The sequence below is a fragment of the Corvus cornix genome, chromosome 13 (genome assembly GCF_000738735.6).
Source record: "Corvus cornix cornix isolate S_Up_H32 chromosome 13, ASM73873v5, whole genome shotgun sequence".
In the NCBI taxonomy this organism is placed as follows: domain Eukaryota; kingdom Metazoa; phylum Chordata; class Aves; order Passeriformes; family Corvidae; genus Corvus; species Corvus cornix.
Window position 1 is genome coordinate 11311755 of NC_046343.1, and position 15191 is coordinate 11326945.

Below are 15191 nucleotides of genomic sequence, written 5' to 3' on the forward strand. Positions count from 1 at the left end.
TTTCTTAGTGTACTGTTTGTCCCTCTGTCCCTATCAGTTTAAGGTTGAAATGAATAGGAAAACTTCTGTGAAAACCAACTACAGGAACCTTTGTGATCACTGAATCTTAACACCAGCATCTGTGGAACTCAGCCTTTCAAAAAGAGTTAGTTTGCTGTAATTATCTCTGAACGATAAAAGGCAAACTTTCCTTGACCTGCATAAATTGGGAACATTCAGCTTAATTCTCTCCAGTTGTCTGCATTCTGGAGCCACACAATACCCTAAAAAGGAAGCATCACTGTAAACAGTCAAGAGTGTGGGTGATAAATGCTGAAATCCCCAAGAGGTCTGGGGAGCTCTTCTGCTGGATAGGTACTATCGCTTGGATTCTACTGTGTGAAATAAAAATGTGCCAAATTTGTTTGCAGGATATACCAACAGCTGACATCTGTCATGATTTCACAAGAGAAAAATCTCAGTGTTTAGCTGCTCAGTGAAGTGACTCACATTAGACCAGAGGTTTTGACTTTGTTCTTCCAGGCACCGTTTCTGATGGGAAATCAATCAGTTTAATCCCATAATGGAAACAATTAGCCTTGCAGAAAAAGCAGATCACTTGTAATCTCATCTTCTGCTTACAATATTATGCCAATATTTCTTTTTATTTTCTCAACTGCTGCTCATTGGTCACAGTGGCATGGCTGTGAAAAGGTTACCGCTCACACAGGGCGAGAACTGGGGTTAATCCTGCCTACGTCAGCAGCAGCTGAACCTGCTGGGAGGAGGTCATGCCCCTTCCAAGCAAACAGACCAGCTTCTTCCATCTGGCCCATATATTCCAGGCTTGCAGCTACACAGGTGAGGTGAAAAAGACCTGAGGATCTGCTTCAGTGTGGCAGCAGTGAGTGTGGCAGGGCAGCAGGACAGTCCCCACCTGCCTGCTTTGTGCAGCCCGGCTTGTCATGGCATTAGTCTCAGTCTGGGGATTAAGGTGAGTAAGGTCAGACGTGACCTAACAGGCACTTGTTCATCTGTTTCCTCTGACTTCTGAGATGGAAAGTGAGACTGAGAATAGGGTGACCATGAAACCAATTCATTTTTCAGCAAAATTGGTAAGAAGGGAATATATGTATTTTTTAAAAAGTGTTTTGTTTGTAACATTTTGAATGTGTTGTAACCTTTCTGTGAGCCCTGATGTGAGCTTTGTCCTTGTCGACAGCCTTCTGTGAAGCTGCTGTTATCAAGGACAAGCTGCTACTGAGCTCCGATGTGAGCTGGCCACACTGTGTCATTGCTTCCTGGTGTTCCTCTTGGGGAAATCCATCCACAGGCTCTTGTCCTGTGTTTAGTCTGCAGTGCTTGGGAGGTAGGGACTTATCCTTGCTGCTTAGTGGTTGCAAAACGCCAGTGTATGAAGTTCTGGTAGATGACTGGTAGCCTGATGAGCAAGACTTAGAATAACATGTAAATATTTTCTCATTAATATTTGCCAGAATAGAAGAATAAAATTCATTTTGTGTCAGGCCCTGCTGTGTTTTACCCTCTGAACACATCTTACAAAGGCAAAGGATTTACCTTTGTCCCTTTTGTGAATCTGCTCCTGCTGCACAGTGTGGCAAACCAAAGATGAATCTGACCATGGACAATGAAGCTTCTTAGTTTTCATAGACTCACAGAATGTTTTGGGTTGGAAGAGACCTTAAAGATCACCTAGATCCAACACCCTGCCATGGGTAGGGACACCTTCCACTAGATCAGGTTGCTTCAAGCCACATCCAACCTGGTCTTGAACAGTTCCAGGGATGCGGCAGCCACAGCTTCTCTGGGCAACTTGTGCCAGGGCCTCATGACCCTCACAAGGAAGAATTTCTTCCTAATATCTAATCTAAACCTATTCTCTCTGTGTTTTTCTCTGTAAAAAAGCTCCAAAGCCTTGGGAGACAGCTGGCTTCTCCACCTGAAGGTGATTACAGAGAAGAAATTCTACTGGAGGAATGATATTTCTTTCACTATCCTAATGGTTTCTATCACAGCTGGATTTTTCTCTGTGGGATGCTTAGATCCATGAGACAAACTTAGAAATTATTTAGACAAACAAATGAATTAAACAGAATTCAGAATGACAGTTCCCAACACTTGGGTGTCTGCCAAGGAATTTTCAAAAGCCAAAATAATAACACAGATCTGAGAGATCCTGCAAAGCATATAAATTAAGTAACCCTTTGGAAACCTGCAGCTAAAGCTGCCATAGGATTGAGATTTGCCTGTACTTAATCCAAATAATGAGTTTCAAATTTAACTGTTCACAGGATGTTGAGGTTTTGGATTTTTTTTTTTTTTTTTTTAAACTATTAAGTAAAAGACTAAACTGGAACCCTTGAGAAGCTGTTGTATGTGAATACTCTTGGGATAGGAAGGCACCAGAAGGGACTCATTCAGGCAATAGAAATGGAAATTAAGATGAAAAAAGTCAAGGATTACTGATTAATGTAAGAAAGGAAAAGAGGTTGTATTCTGAGAAACACTGACTATTGGGAGGGCAAATTGTACAAATGCCATGCAATATTGCTTGGAGTTTTTTACTCCCACAAGGATTTTGAATTCATGCGATCAGCATCACTTTCAGGGACCTTTTCTAATCACAAATATGAAGAGGAGTAACCAGCATTAAAACATACAAATGACCATTCACAACAAATGATTTTCAAACATAAACCATGAGCCTCTGACACACAATTTTAACAGGAGTGTGGCTGTTGGTCAGGCCAACCCACAGGCTAACAGCTATTTTGGTGCTTAAAGCTACTTTTAAATCATAGAACCACAAAATGGTTTGGGTTGGAAGGGATCTTAAAACTCGTTCCAATCCCCTGCCATTGGCAGGGATACCTTCCACTAGACCAGGTTGCTCTAAGCCCTGTCCCACCTGGCCTTGAACACTTCCAGGGATGGATAACTCATGACTAACTTCAGCCACTGAAATGGCTCTAAGCAGAAACAGCCAGAGCCCTGATGACAATTTGTACAAGCAAGAAAATCTCCTGACCTGGAGTAGAACCATCAAGCCATAATGATGCTTTAAATCACTCTCATATGGACAGATGTTCAAAAAAAAGCATTGAAGCGTCATTATCAGGACTCTCAGATAAACACAGACCTCTGCTAGATATTGGGAGGGTGGCAGATGGAAAACGTGGATGTTCATTTAAAATGGGACACAAAGATCCTTAGTTTACCCAGTCGGTCTGTGATAACAAAGGAAGGAAACTGAGAGTGTCACTAGTGGCAAAGTAGAACCTGAATGGAATATTCAAAAAAAGAAACAAAGAGGTGATAAGGCTTTGGGGTGGAAAAACACTGGAAACAAACACCAAGGGAAATATCAGGGAGGGGAAAGATAAAGTGAATGGAGTGATGAGATTGAATTCATGAACATGTTTGACCTCTCTTTGAATAATGTGTGGTCTTAGAGCTTGCTATAGCACTCGGCTGAAGAATGAGCATGTTGGCAATACTTTACTTCAGCTGGATGTTGAGGCTTGCTCCCACAGCAAGGTTCAGCTGCTGTTAACTTCTCAGCCAGAAGTAGAATTCCAATTAGTTTTTGGAAATGATTTAAAGTAGAATTGAAAAATTCTCGCTGAGCAACCTGTTCTAGAGGAATGTGTCCCTGCCAATGGGCGTTGGAATAAGTTGATCTTTAAGGTCCCATCCAACCTAAGCCATTCTGTGACTCTGATTCTATCAAAGACAAAACCAGAAATTTATGAGCTCACTTTAGGTGGTTGAAGTGAGAGCTGACTGGGTCCTTTGTAGACTGCAGTTATGTTTGCTTTGCTCAAAGCAAGCATATATGAAAAGGTGTGTGAGCAGCTGAGAGAACATGGGCCACCTGTGAACTAAGGACCTCTTTAGCTAATGTTCTCATACCCTGCATCCTAGGGAAAAACATCTATGACAGAGGGGTACAAAATTAGTTCCTGATACAGTTCTGAATCCTGAGGGCTGCTCTGCATGTGAACACTTTCCAGCAGGAGCAACTTAAATGCAGATAGTTTTATTCAGGGTAAAACTGCCTCCACTTCACACAGCATAGTGTATTCTGGAATATAGTCTCATTTGGAATAAGCACACCCACAAATTTATACCAATTTAGCTAATTTTGTTTTACTTGGGTTAAGTTTTAGATGAGCCGTCAATTCTATGAGGGGTGATCTGGGCTGAGCATTCAAAAAACCTTGAAGAGAAAGTCCCTCAGAGCCAGCAGTTTCCTGTCTGCTTTTGAAATGAATACTCTAGTAGAGGGGATTTCTGTGTTTTGATCATCTATTGCCTCTGCAAACGAATTACTTCGAACCCCTGAGGCTTTGCTGCACAACGGAGCTGCCCCTCACAGCAGGGTGCAGTTCAGAACCCAACCAGAGAATGGAGCTCCAGTGAATGGCAGTGGGAAATGTTTGACTACAGAACTGCAGGTTTGTTTTTTTCTCTTCTTTTCTTCCATATTGTTTATTGTTGCTACTTTCCAGTAAACTTAGTGCCTTTCACAGAAAGAATTTTTTCTTTTCCCTTCCAAGAAGAAGGAGATGCCGATGCTGACACACTACATTTGTGCACGTCTTTAACTCTGTCCTTCAGGGAATCCTCTTCATCATTTTGAACAGCGAAAGCAGGAGAGGTGGGACATCAGCCAGTCCTCCAGCTCTCTGCGAGAGAAATTTTGCTGTTTGGCTGTGTGGATTTTCTAACACAAGCAAGCAAACCTCAGACCAGCCTACTCCCAGGCTTCTGCAAGCTGGGTGATACCATGCAGGAATGAGGAGGTATGGTTCATCACCCAGACCTAAGTCAGGCTTTGTAGCCTCTCTTGGTGGAGGCAGGCACTTACGAGGAACAAAGAGTAAGGGAAAGCTCAGCTGGTATGGGCTGCAGCTGGACCTCTCCTCTGCAGGCACCTTTCTAGCAAAGCAAACTAAGTTTATTGTGTTTCAGGTTCATGACATAGCATGTAGACTGTACTCATGCTGCTAAATCCCAAAGCTGCAGGACAGCTCAGGAGCCTATTTAAAAGTCACATCTCCCATCCTTGTCCCAGACCAAAGCCCAGTAAATGGGCACAGCAATGAGCCAGTCACACAAACCTTCCTGGGTCACGAACAAAGAGACTTTGCAGCAAATGGCACATAAATCACACTTGCAGAAACCAGGCAGCGAGAAGGTGCTCAATGAAACTGGACTTTTAAAACAATGAATACTTTGTTAGGTCCTTTTTTTCAAGTGGGATATTCCAGTCCTTTTTTTTCAAGAGGGCCCTTTTCAGAAAGAAAAGGAAATTGTACAGACATTTTGAGATTTTTTCTCAGCTTCTGAGGGACATGCTGAGCAGCTCTACTGACCACTCACCCCACCTCCAACCCACTGCTCTGTGCCTGCAAACCATCCCATTAAACACCACTGGCAGCATGGACATCTCCATGGTGCTCCAACAGGTGCTGTACCACCAGGAAACTGAGATCCTCTGCAGTGCCGGGTGCTGCTCCAGAGACCCCTGCAAGGACACAGTGATGTTGGGGTGCAATGGCCATGAAGATGCTCTAATGGCTGGAGCACCTCTGCTGTGGGGCAGACTGAGAGACCTGGGAGTGTTCAGCCTGGAGAAGAGAAGGCTCTGGGGACAAATTAGAACCTCTTCCAGTGCCTAAAGGGGCTCCAAGAGAGCTGGAGAGGGACTTGGAGCATGAGCCTGGAGAGGCAGAACAAGGGAGAATGGCTTCAAACTGACAGAGGGCAGAGGTAGACTGGATATTGGGAAGAAATTCCTCCCTGTCAGAAGAATTTCTGTGAGGCTGTGGCACAGGTTGCCCAGAGAAGCTGTGGATGCCCCATCCCTGGAAGCGTTCAAGGACAGGTTTGATAGGGCTTGGATCAAGCTGGTCTAGTGGAAGGTGTCCCTGCCTGTGGCAGGGGGTTGGAATGAGATGATGTTTCAGGACCGTCCCAAATGAAATCATTCTGTGATTCTGTGATTATTTTCTTCAAAGTTTATCTTTTGCCCAAGTGATGACCATGAAGGCCTCACAAAGTGCTTTAAACCAAATCTGGTTATTTTCTTGAACTTTTTTCTCCTTCAAGAGACTTACTGTAATGAATACAACAGTCACAATCAAACGTTTACTGACCTACTGCATTATTTTCCTTCCACTGCAGAGGATGAAACTGCAGTGAGAGGGGCTTTGAGCACACCAAACGTATGCTTTACTACTAGTAAAGTACTGAGACTTTACCACAGCGAGCAATCGCTCCGAACCCCACTTACAAAACGCTTCAGGAGGAAATCCGTGCTAAAGCTCCCCCAGCGACGGCCGGGAAGGGTCTATCCCTCCTCCCCGGCACGCCCTGCGGGCGGGGCGTGCCGGGGAGGCGGGATCGGTCCGCCCTGGCATTTAGGAGTTGCGGCTGGTAATCGCGAGTGGGGAGCTGGAGCCGTCCGTGGGTGGGGAGTGTTCCACTGCCGCTATGTCCCACTCGGTGGTCCTGCGTGGCCCTTCGCCGTGGGGTTTTCGTTTGGTGGGCGGTAAAGATTTCAGCGCCCCGCTGACCATCTCCAGGGTGAGCTCGGAGGGAGAGCGGAGAGGGGAACGGAACGGAGCGGAGAGGGGGCCCGCCGCAAGTGATGGGCGGCGGGGCGGGTGGTACCCGGAGTCGGGCGGACTGTACCCGGGGCCAGCGGGTAGCAGCGCTTGGACTCTTTTGAACTCCAGATCATTCTGTATACACCCAATACACTCGAATAAGTGCTTCCCTCTGAGCTTTGCACTGTTTCGGCTGCTTTTCCCAGTGTTACAGCGTTCTCCATGCTTTATTTTTTTGGCTGTTAATTCATAAGGATCTGCTTTCAAAGCTTTTAGTGTTCATAGAGTTTGGATTCTTGCCCTGGACTGAGTTCATAGGCTGTTGGGGTTTTTAAAGAAGGCATGAGTTAAGTCAGCAAGAAGTTTCTCCATGCAGGCTGCAGCGTTCTGGGGTCTCTGTGGGCTGGTAGTAATTACTGTGTAAGTGTACTCACACTTGTGTTCGACCTCACAAGTATGTATTCTGGAAAATTCTTTGCTAAGACGCCGCAGATAGCTTAAAATAGGCGTTATGTGTAGATATATGTGAAAACAAACCATTCCCTGTGCAGGAAGGAGCGCAGCGAGGTGGTGTGGTGGGCTATGTGATGGATGAGGTGCTGTGTGTGAGCTGGACACATTCCCGTGGGCACTAGTTTTTCTGTCATCGTCGGGCTGCTCCTGGAAAGGGCTGGATGCCCCGAGCTGCTTTGCCTTCCCGGCATGTCAGGCTGTGTACGATTGCTGAGCTCCCCTGGGCAGCTGCTGGTTAAGTTCTGGAACAAAGCCTGAGTGCATTTGAAAGGAGCTATAACTTAAAAATACTGTTGTAACTTACACAAGCTGTTTGCCATCTTTTCATTTGTGTGCCAAAGCTGTGACGGAAAAGAGAAAACACGTACCCTGAGTTTCAAAGAAATACTTATGGAAGAGAGCATGTTTTAAAGAGATTTAGTTTGTGTTCATATATGTCTATTGCATGGCTTTGTCTCTGTTTTTACTTTGGGCTGTCCCTTTCCAAGTGCTCCAGTGAGGGCTGTTTTGGAGGAGTAACTGGGGGGCTGTGCTGTGAGAGGGGGCACTTGGCTTTTGGGGCTCAGCCTGAACCGTCTGGGCATGGGGAGTTCTATTTCTCCCCTGGTAACATGGGATGTATCACAAATCACTTCCCAGCAACTGTAGAAATGTTCCTGTTGTGAAAATGAACATCTGAACTCAGTGGAGGGAGCCTGTTTTCCTGTTACTTTGGAAAAAAAACTGGTTTAATATTAAACAAGAAAAACCTAAATCTGCTTCTGCCTAGACAGGTGGCTTGCCAAATTTCTTGCTTGATTCAGCAAACCTGGGAGATGTGAGGAGGACGATTCTCATTAGGCCAGTCTTGCTGTGGATCACAAGGAGTTGTAATACAAGAAGCAGATGTAGGGTGTTATTCCATTTGGCAGCCTTTTAAATTGGATCCTTTTTAAAATCTGCTCCCACTGAAGGGTGGGGTGATGTGCCATACTCTAACGGCTGCTCCTGAATGATGGTAAACAACTTGCTAGGATGTAAATGTAGGTTGCTCTGCTTGGGCTCTAGTCTCTAAACACAAGACAAGACATGGCTTGCTTTACAAATAGTACCTGAAAATGTTATAGCTGGGGAAGAATTACCTTTTGCTACAGCTCCTGGCCATGGGAATGCAGGAAGGGGCTGCTGGAGGGCTCCCTGGGGAGCCTGGGCTTTGCTTGGTGGTGGGTCTGTGCAACCCTGCTACTGTGCAGAGGACTGATCATGGCTGTTGTATTCCCTCTTATTCTGTAATTGTCCAGGAAATCTGTTCTTTCTGGCTTGAAACATGGGCAAGGGGGCTTCCTGTCTCCAGGAATGAGAAGCCTACATCCCCCTTGCCTCGGCTGGCTCATGGCAGGAGGGAGATTCTTGCTAATTGTGGAGGCTTTCAGCTGACTTCTGCTTCCTTCAAAGTGCCTTTTTTCTTTCAATTTTATTTGTTTTATACTAAAATTCCATTAAATTACAAACATCTTTGGAACAGCAGAAATTCTGCCAGCAAATCATTTGTGGTTTGGGTTTTGAGACATCCAAAGCCACCCACATTCAGCTCTGGGTGCTGGAGGCTGGAAATAATGGAGCAGCTGGAAATAGCAAAAGAAGCTGCCAGGCTGAGCTGAGGAAGAGGCACAGTGATGCGGGGCAGAGAGGTGTCCAGCATGAGACGGGGCAAAGCTGAAGGTGGTCCACAAAAGTGTCTTGTGACAGTTTTGTCAAGAGATAAATGACAGTATATGGATTTGGTAGCATGAAACATGATGATGACCCCGTCCTGCTTTGGTATGGGACTTGCCTCGCTCACAAGGGTTTACTTTGGCCTTTAGCCCCTGTGAGATGGCTGTGTCTCTGCAGGTGCTGATGGTGTTCAGTCTATTCCTTGCAGCTGTCTCAAATAGGCTCATGACATTATGCAGTGGCCTTTTTTTCTTGAAAACAGGTCACTTCCCTCTGTGATTTGATCAGCTTTAAGTGACATGGGGTAAGGATCTGATTGCTCTGCTGAGCAGCTGATGCTGAGCTCTGCCCTGGAGAGGCCAGGGCTCCAGGTGGAGTGTTGAATTCCTCAGTAGTAAAGACAAATGCAAATCCAGAAGGGCATGCTTAGGGCATCTCTCTCATGCAGTCAGATGAAAAGTTAGGTATGCTACAGCTACCCTTTTATCCCCCATTTCTTCTTTTATATTCAGGAGGACCCAGATGAGCAGGGCTGGAGTTTGCTGGGCCAGTTTGGGGGCATGCAGCCCTGGAGGGTGATACTGGTGTGTTGTCAGCACAGTGTAGGGGATGGATTTGTAGTCCCAGCCTGTGCTCTTGGGGGGAAATGCAGTTTGTTTTATACCCACTGTTACAGTGAGCTAACACTAGGTGTAGGACATCACATCATTAATGGTTATTCCTCCTAAGGATATTTATAGGGGTAGGGAATGATCTAAAAGATCTCCTTCAAGTTGGCCTTAATGACTTGACAGAAAGTGGTTTTAAGACTTAATTAAATTTCTGGTAGCAAACAGCTGCTTTTTCCTTGGTTGAGCAGGGTAATACTGAGTGCTGTGTTTGCCCTCTGTGGGAAAGGAGGTTCTGTGGCTCTTACTCCAGTGACAACATTCCTTTTGACCAGCAGCCATGGCTCAGGAACAGGAATGAAATAACTCACTCGGCTGTTCTCACTGTTGTGCTTGTAACCACATTAATGAGTGCTGTGGTTCTGTGCAGGATCACAGTTGATCTACCCCTTGCCCGGGATTAAAAGATAATCAGTCATTAGCATAACTAGAGGAGCTGAATGCATTTAATCACTTGAACTTGCTTGTTCAGCTTCCATAGCAGCCGATGTCATCATCTGCCCAGCTCTGCCAGTGTTAATCCATGCACTTGCTGCTTTTGAAATCATAGCTAAATTACTTGGTTAAACAGACAATTGACAAATAGACCAATTCCAGGATTTTTTTGAATGAGATTTTAATACAATTTTTCTTTTGTCTACTGGCTTCAATATTGGTTTACCCACTGGTCTCTAGTCGAGCAGCAAAAATGTAATTTTCAGCATTGGCTTGGAACTGTAACACAAGAAGGGTGAGAAATAATTGGTCTGCAATCCATTACCCAGGTATTGTTTGAGTTAAGGTTGACTTTTAAACTTAAGCAGCTTTCGCATTTGAGCAGAGATGTGTCCTGTTAAAGGTTAGGATACTCGAGAAAGAATTCTGCTGAGGAAGGAATTCCAGTAAAAGTGATTTTGTTGACTCTGTCAGGGCAGATCCAAGTCTATGGTGTGATCCTGTGTGAATGCAGAGAGAACCCACTCAGTGGTATAATATCTGGGGAGGCCTGTGAGATTTGTTCTTGTGTGGGTGGGGATGGCTGAGCAGAAGGGACTCCCCAGAGCTCGGGCTGGGAGTAACAGGTTTGGTTACCCCAGGAATTCCATGTGTGTTGGTGGAGAAGGTAAGAATCAGAGACAGCAGCAAAAGGAACAGGGCTTTTCACTTTGATTTCCATAAGGTTTCTATTGGTTTCACATAATTCTTTTGTATTTGATAGTTTGTTAGATGGAAGTGATGCACTCTCTGGTCAGAGCTCCCAAATGGACTGAAGAAGTCGCTCTGGATTGCTGAATTCCAGAACTATGCCCCCACCTGATTTCTGCTGACTTTGGTGGGTTTACTGCCTGTGTAGAGCTGAGTGACAAAAGCTGTCCTTCAGTTGGTTGCATAGTAATGTTTGTTCTCGTATTTCAAGTGAGATGATTTTTTCAAGTGGAAGGAAATAGTTCTGCTAGTCAGTTTTTGTTGTTCTCATCATTCCTGTAAACTCGGGGGCAGGAGGTCTGGGTGGTTACGTGTGAAGCTGTGCTGGTATAGAACAGTTAATCTGAGCTACAGATAAGAACTAACAGAAATATGTCACAAATGTATTTGATGCTGAAGTGTTTCTATCACTGAGGCTTTGCTTAATAACTGAAAGAGAAGAATAAATGCTTGTGCTGGTTCAGGAGACAGTAATGGTGGAACATGCTGGAATGAAAACCTAATACTAATTACCGTAATTAAGCATACTGATAATCCCAAGTGGGAAAGCAGGTGGAAAGAATGATTCATGTAGATCTATTTAGGCAAGGTCTGACCTTGGGACAAGTTAACAAAATAACACCCAGCACACCCTCGAAAACACGCCAGGCCTCTGCAAGGCTGGACGAAGCAGTATGGGTTCAGTGTCCCTGGGTATTTGGGATTAGGGATTTGTGGGTTTGGGGTTTTTCTTCCTCCCCCCTTCTTTTTGTTTAAATGGTGGTGATGTCAGTTTTCCTTGAAGATTGAAAGATTGCCTGTTGAGACAGGTATTCAAAATTATTTTGTAGAAGTGTGCACTTCTATTCCACTTGATAAAATGGGTTAAAGAAAATAGTTAAGATAACAGGCTTACTAGAACAGCCCTGTTGGTGTAAGAAGCATACAGGGGGAAATATGTGCAGTTATTCTTTTTTCCCTAAATTTTTTTTGCTATATAACACAACAGATATTTATAATCCTGGTCCTCCTGAAATTGGATAAATCCTTTAATTTTAATACAAATACGCCATTATGAATTGTGTGGAATTAATGCAGACCAATGCAATTTAATTTCATTTTTGGTAGCTTGGGGACAAAATACATGTCACAAGTTCACAAGAGTCACGGGAAATCCTAGAAGGAGCAATATAATATTTCTAACTGAATTTGTTGTCTGATTTCTGAGCTCACAAAATGCCTTGATGGTTTTCAGATACCCAAACACTTAGTAAAAACATTTTTATTTTTTAAGTCGTCTGTGACCACAGGTGCTAAAGTGTGAAAGAAAACAGTAGCTCTCTCAAGATCTAGCAGTGTTGATAAAAAAAGGTTAAAACAAACAAGTTCACAGAAAAATACTCTGCTTGATTTGTTGTCAGTGCCAGATGTGTGCCAGAGCAAACCCCCTATCTTACCGAGCTTGATCATGTAGTGGGTTTGTACACAGCCCCTAACACCCCACTTACCCCAAGCCCTGGTAGATAAGGTTGTGTTTGGTTTCTACTTCAGAATTTACACAAAAACTTCAAGCACAGTTTTCACTGTGTTACTTGAGCAACTGCAAAGATGTCAAGTCACAGTGTGGCATCTGAGGAGCTTTTACAGCCAAGAGAGACTCAAAACAAATCCCACTTTCTCCCCACAGAGAACACAGCTCTATTTGAAAAAAATAGAAAGTGGTGTTCAAGAGGATTTCAGCCAATGAGTTTTCCAAACACCATAAGGATGCCTCACAGCCTGTACCACACTCAATCCTTCTTGTCAACCAGAGCAACTTGCATTCACACCCATTAAGCTTTAAGTAGTTTTACATGTTGTGTGGATTAATAGCAGACTATGTGGCAATGACATTTTACAGCCCAAGCTTCAGAAAGAAAAATATACCAGATTAAAGAACATTATTTAAAGTTGTTATTCTTAATTATCAGATATGGGCAGTGCACAGCTAAAAGAGAAGCTGTCTTGAACAGTTGACTCCAGGACTGGTCAAATAACACCAGAGGACATGGTCAGCTGGGAGTTTGCAGGATGCTGACACTGCTCTGCATGCTGTTGTTTACCATAAGCAACAAAACATTTTAGAAGTCTTTAGCATGTGTAAAGCTTCTGGTTCAAAAGACCAAGCCCTCCAAAATACTTGACATTCACCATTAAAGTGGGAGAAAGCAACTGTGTAGCAAAGGCGCAAATCCCTGCAGTGTATGATTATTAACTCCTGAGTGTGCTGCAAGAATGAAACTTCAGGTTTGCTCACCAACTACATTAAACTTTTTATGTTGAAGAATTGTCTTCGCTTTGGAGATCACTCTGTGTACACTTTCCTTTTGATGGGAAGGAAAGTGTCGGCCTGCCTTCCTGGCCAAGAGTCAGATGGTTTGGAAGGCAAACTCCAAGGAGTTCCCCCATGTCTTCTGCACAGCGCTTAAGGCTTGCTCCTGAGAAGGGCTCGAGAAGCCCTGCTGCTTGTTGATGGGTGTCTGAGGGGGAAGGTCCTAAACCTCTGAAGGAGATGAAGCAATTCTGGTTGTGAAAAACGAGGTTCACTCTCCTGTGAGAATTTAAAGGGTTTAATATAAAGACAATAAGAGACACATAAAATAAAGCAAAGAGGTAACGGCCGGGTGCCTTGGCGCTCTGCCAAGAGCACACCTGATGCTCGAGGTGAGTCCTTTTTATACCATTTTTACTGTCTGTTCTTTATGCATATTCAAACTTTTCCCGGAGCTGTTCTGCATGGCCACTCCTTGGTTCCGCCTTTTTAGAGCATGCGTATTCTTCTGCCTTGCGGTTTTATTTCTTTTGATTCTTGGACTTGGGCTCGCTAGGTGAGAGTTGATAGTAGAGTGGATCTCTCAATTCTCCAGACAGTCAGGGCTGATTGCAGCTTTGGGCCTCTTTGCCCCCCGGGCAGAGCGGTGATAGTGGCTCTCGGACCCTCCTGGCCGCCCGTTCTCCGGGCGGAGCAGCCTTTGGGCCCTTTTGTTCCCTGGACAAAGTGTTGATTAGCAGCTTCTCAGGCCTCATCCTCTGTTCGCTTGGTGGTTATCTTACCTGCTCACACTTGCTAATATTCTTGCTAAAAAGGAAGAAAACTACATCCACACAGCAAAAGCATTTCTAACATTATATAATATCTACCTTAATACTTGCGAGAAGCCAATATTACAATATATGTTTATAACATGGTCATAAACACTTTGTGTGATGCTGCTCAGTCTGGTTTGCGCAGAGGTGCACAGTGGTGTGGTATGTGAGGGACTGTGGCAGTGCTCCGAGCACACCCACATCAAGGGCTCACTGGTGTCCCCAGGGCAGGCTGTCCCTCCCTGGCCTTGGTCCCTGTATTATGGCAGAGTAAATATAAAGCAGATTTAAGTGTAGTAGCAGCTGTATTTGCTGAATTGGGCTGTTCTGTGCAGTAAAGCAGTACAGAATCTGTAACCTATCTTTGGAGTGGCCGTGACCAGGAGAGGCAGCGTGGGGAGTGCTGCTGGAGTTGTGTGCCTGTAATAAGAGGCTGTAATAACGTGTGCTGGCTCGAAGAGAAGCCTGGAGGTCTAGCCACGCAGCCTCTGATTTACAACGGCACACACAAAAGGATCAGCGGGGAGGCGCTCGTCACCTGAGGGAGCTGTCCCTTGAGCAGAGTGGGAGAGCACGCAGGCTGAGGTGAAGAAGTGAGAGAGGGGAGACTCTCTGTGTAGGTTCCATGCAGAAGGTTTATTTAAATGAAACAATGTGAGGAGGAGACATAGAGCCAAAGATCTGAGGGTGTCCAGGGATTTTATAGTGGGGTTAGGAAAGGCAGGGATAAGGGATACAGCCAATTGGATACTTGACAGGAGGTGGGGTTGAGGCTGAGGGAACCAGTGGAAATAACACCAAGGAGGGACTTATGGAAGGAACCAATGGGGTGTTAAGTGTGACAGAACCTTCTAGAACTTATACATATTAAATTAAGGAAGATGAATATACAAAGACTTATACATAATATAGGGAGGAGAAAATATTAACCAACCATACAAAAGTATGCAGATAACTGAACTGGGGGATTATGGGCTCTCACCCATACGAGCCGGGGGGGAGGATACAATTTAACAAGAACCAACGGGGGAAACCGGGAGGCGGGAGTTACAACAAGGAGCTAGTGAACAACCGAATAACAGAGAACTTTCTCGAACAGGGGGAGGCGGTTTGAACCTGGGTACTGCCCAGGGGGATGCGGCTTAGGCTTCTGTGCCGCCCACCGACCCACCCTCATTGTCACTGTCCTGGGTGGGGAAATTCACCCAAGGGAGAGCCCTGAATTGATTTGCGTTCAACTCTCCCAGCCCAACAGTGGGCTGGGTCGCCGCAATATGGTGGTGATGCTTGCAGTGCTGTCACCGAACCTTCTGTGGTGACAGAAGAGGGAGAGGACAGTGAAAGAAGGGCTGTTCACTGGGAGCTCTTTATTTAAAATTATCTTTTTCTTACTGGAACAATAGAGGGTGTT

The 15191-nt window shown here is 44.9% G+C and overlaps 1 protein-coding gene across 1 annotated transcript in view; it reads left to right on the top strand.

Moving 5' to 3' along the window:
- Window positions 1-6420: 6420 nt before the first annotated feature.
- PDLIM4 (PDZ and LIM domain 4) overlaps window positions 6421-15191 on the top strand; it is a 45002-nt gene continuing 36231 nt past the window's right edge. The window contains exon 1 of the mRNA XM_010413073.4: window positions 6421-6591. Within this exon, the coding sequence (XP_010411375.1) occupies window positions 6499-6591 (93 nt within the window). The 5' untranslated portion in view covers window positions 6421-6498. The remainder of the gene's footprint in view (window positions 6592-15191) is intronic.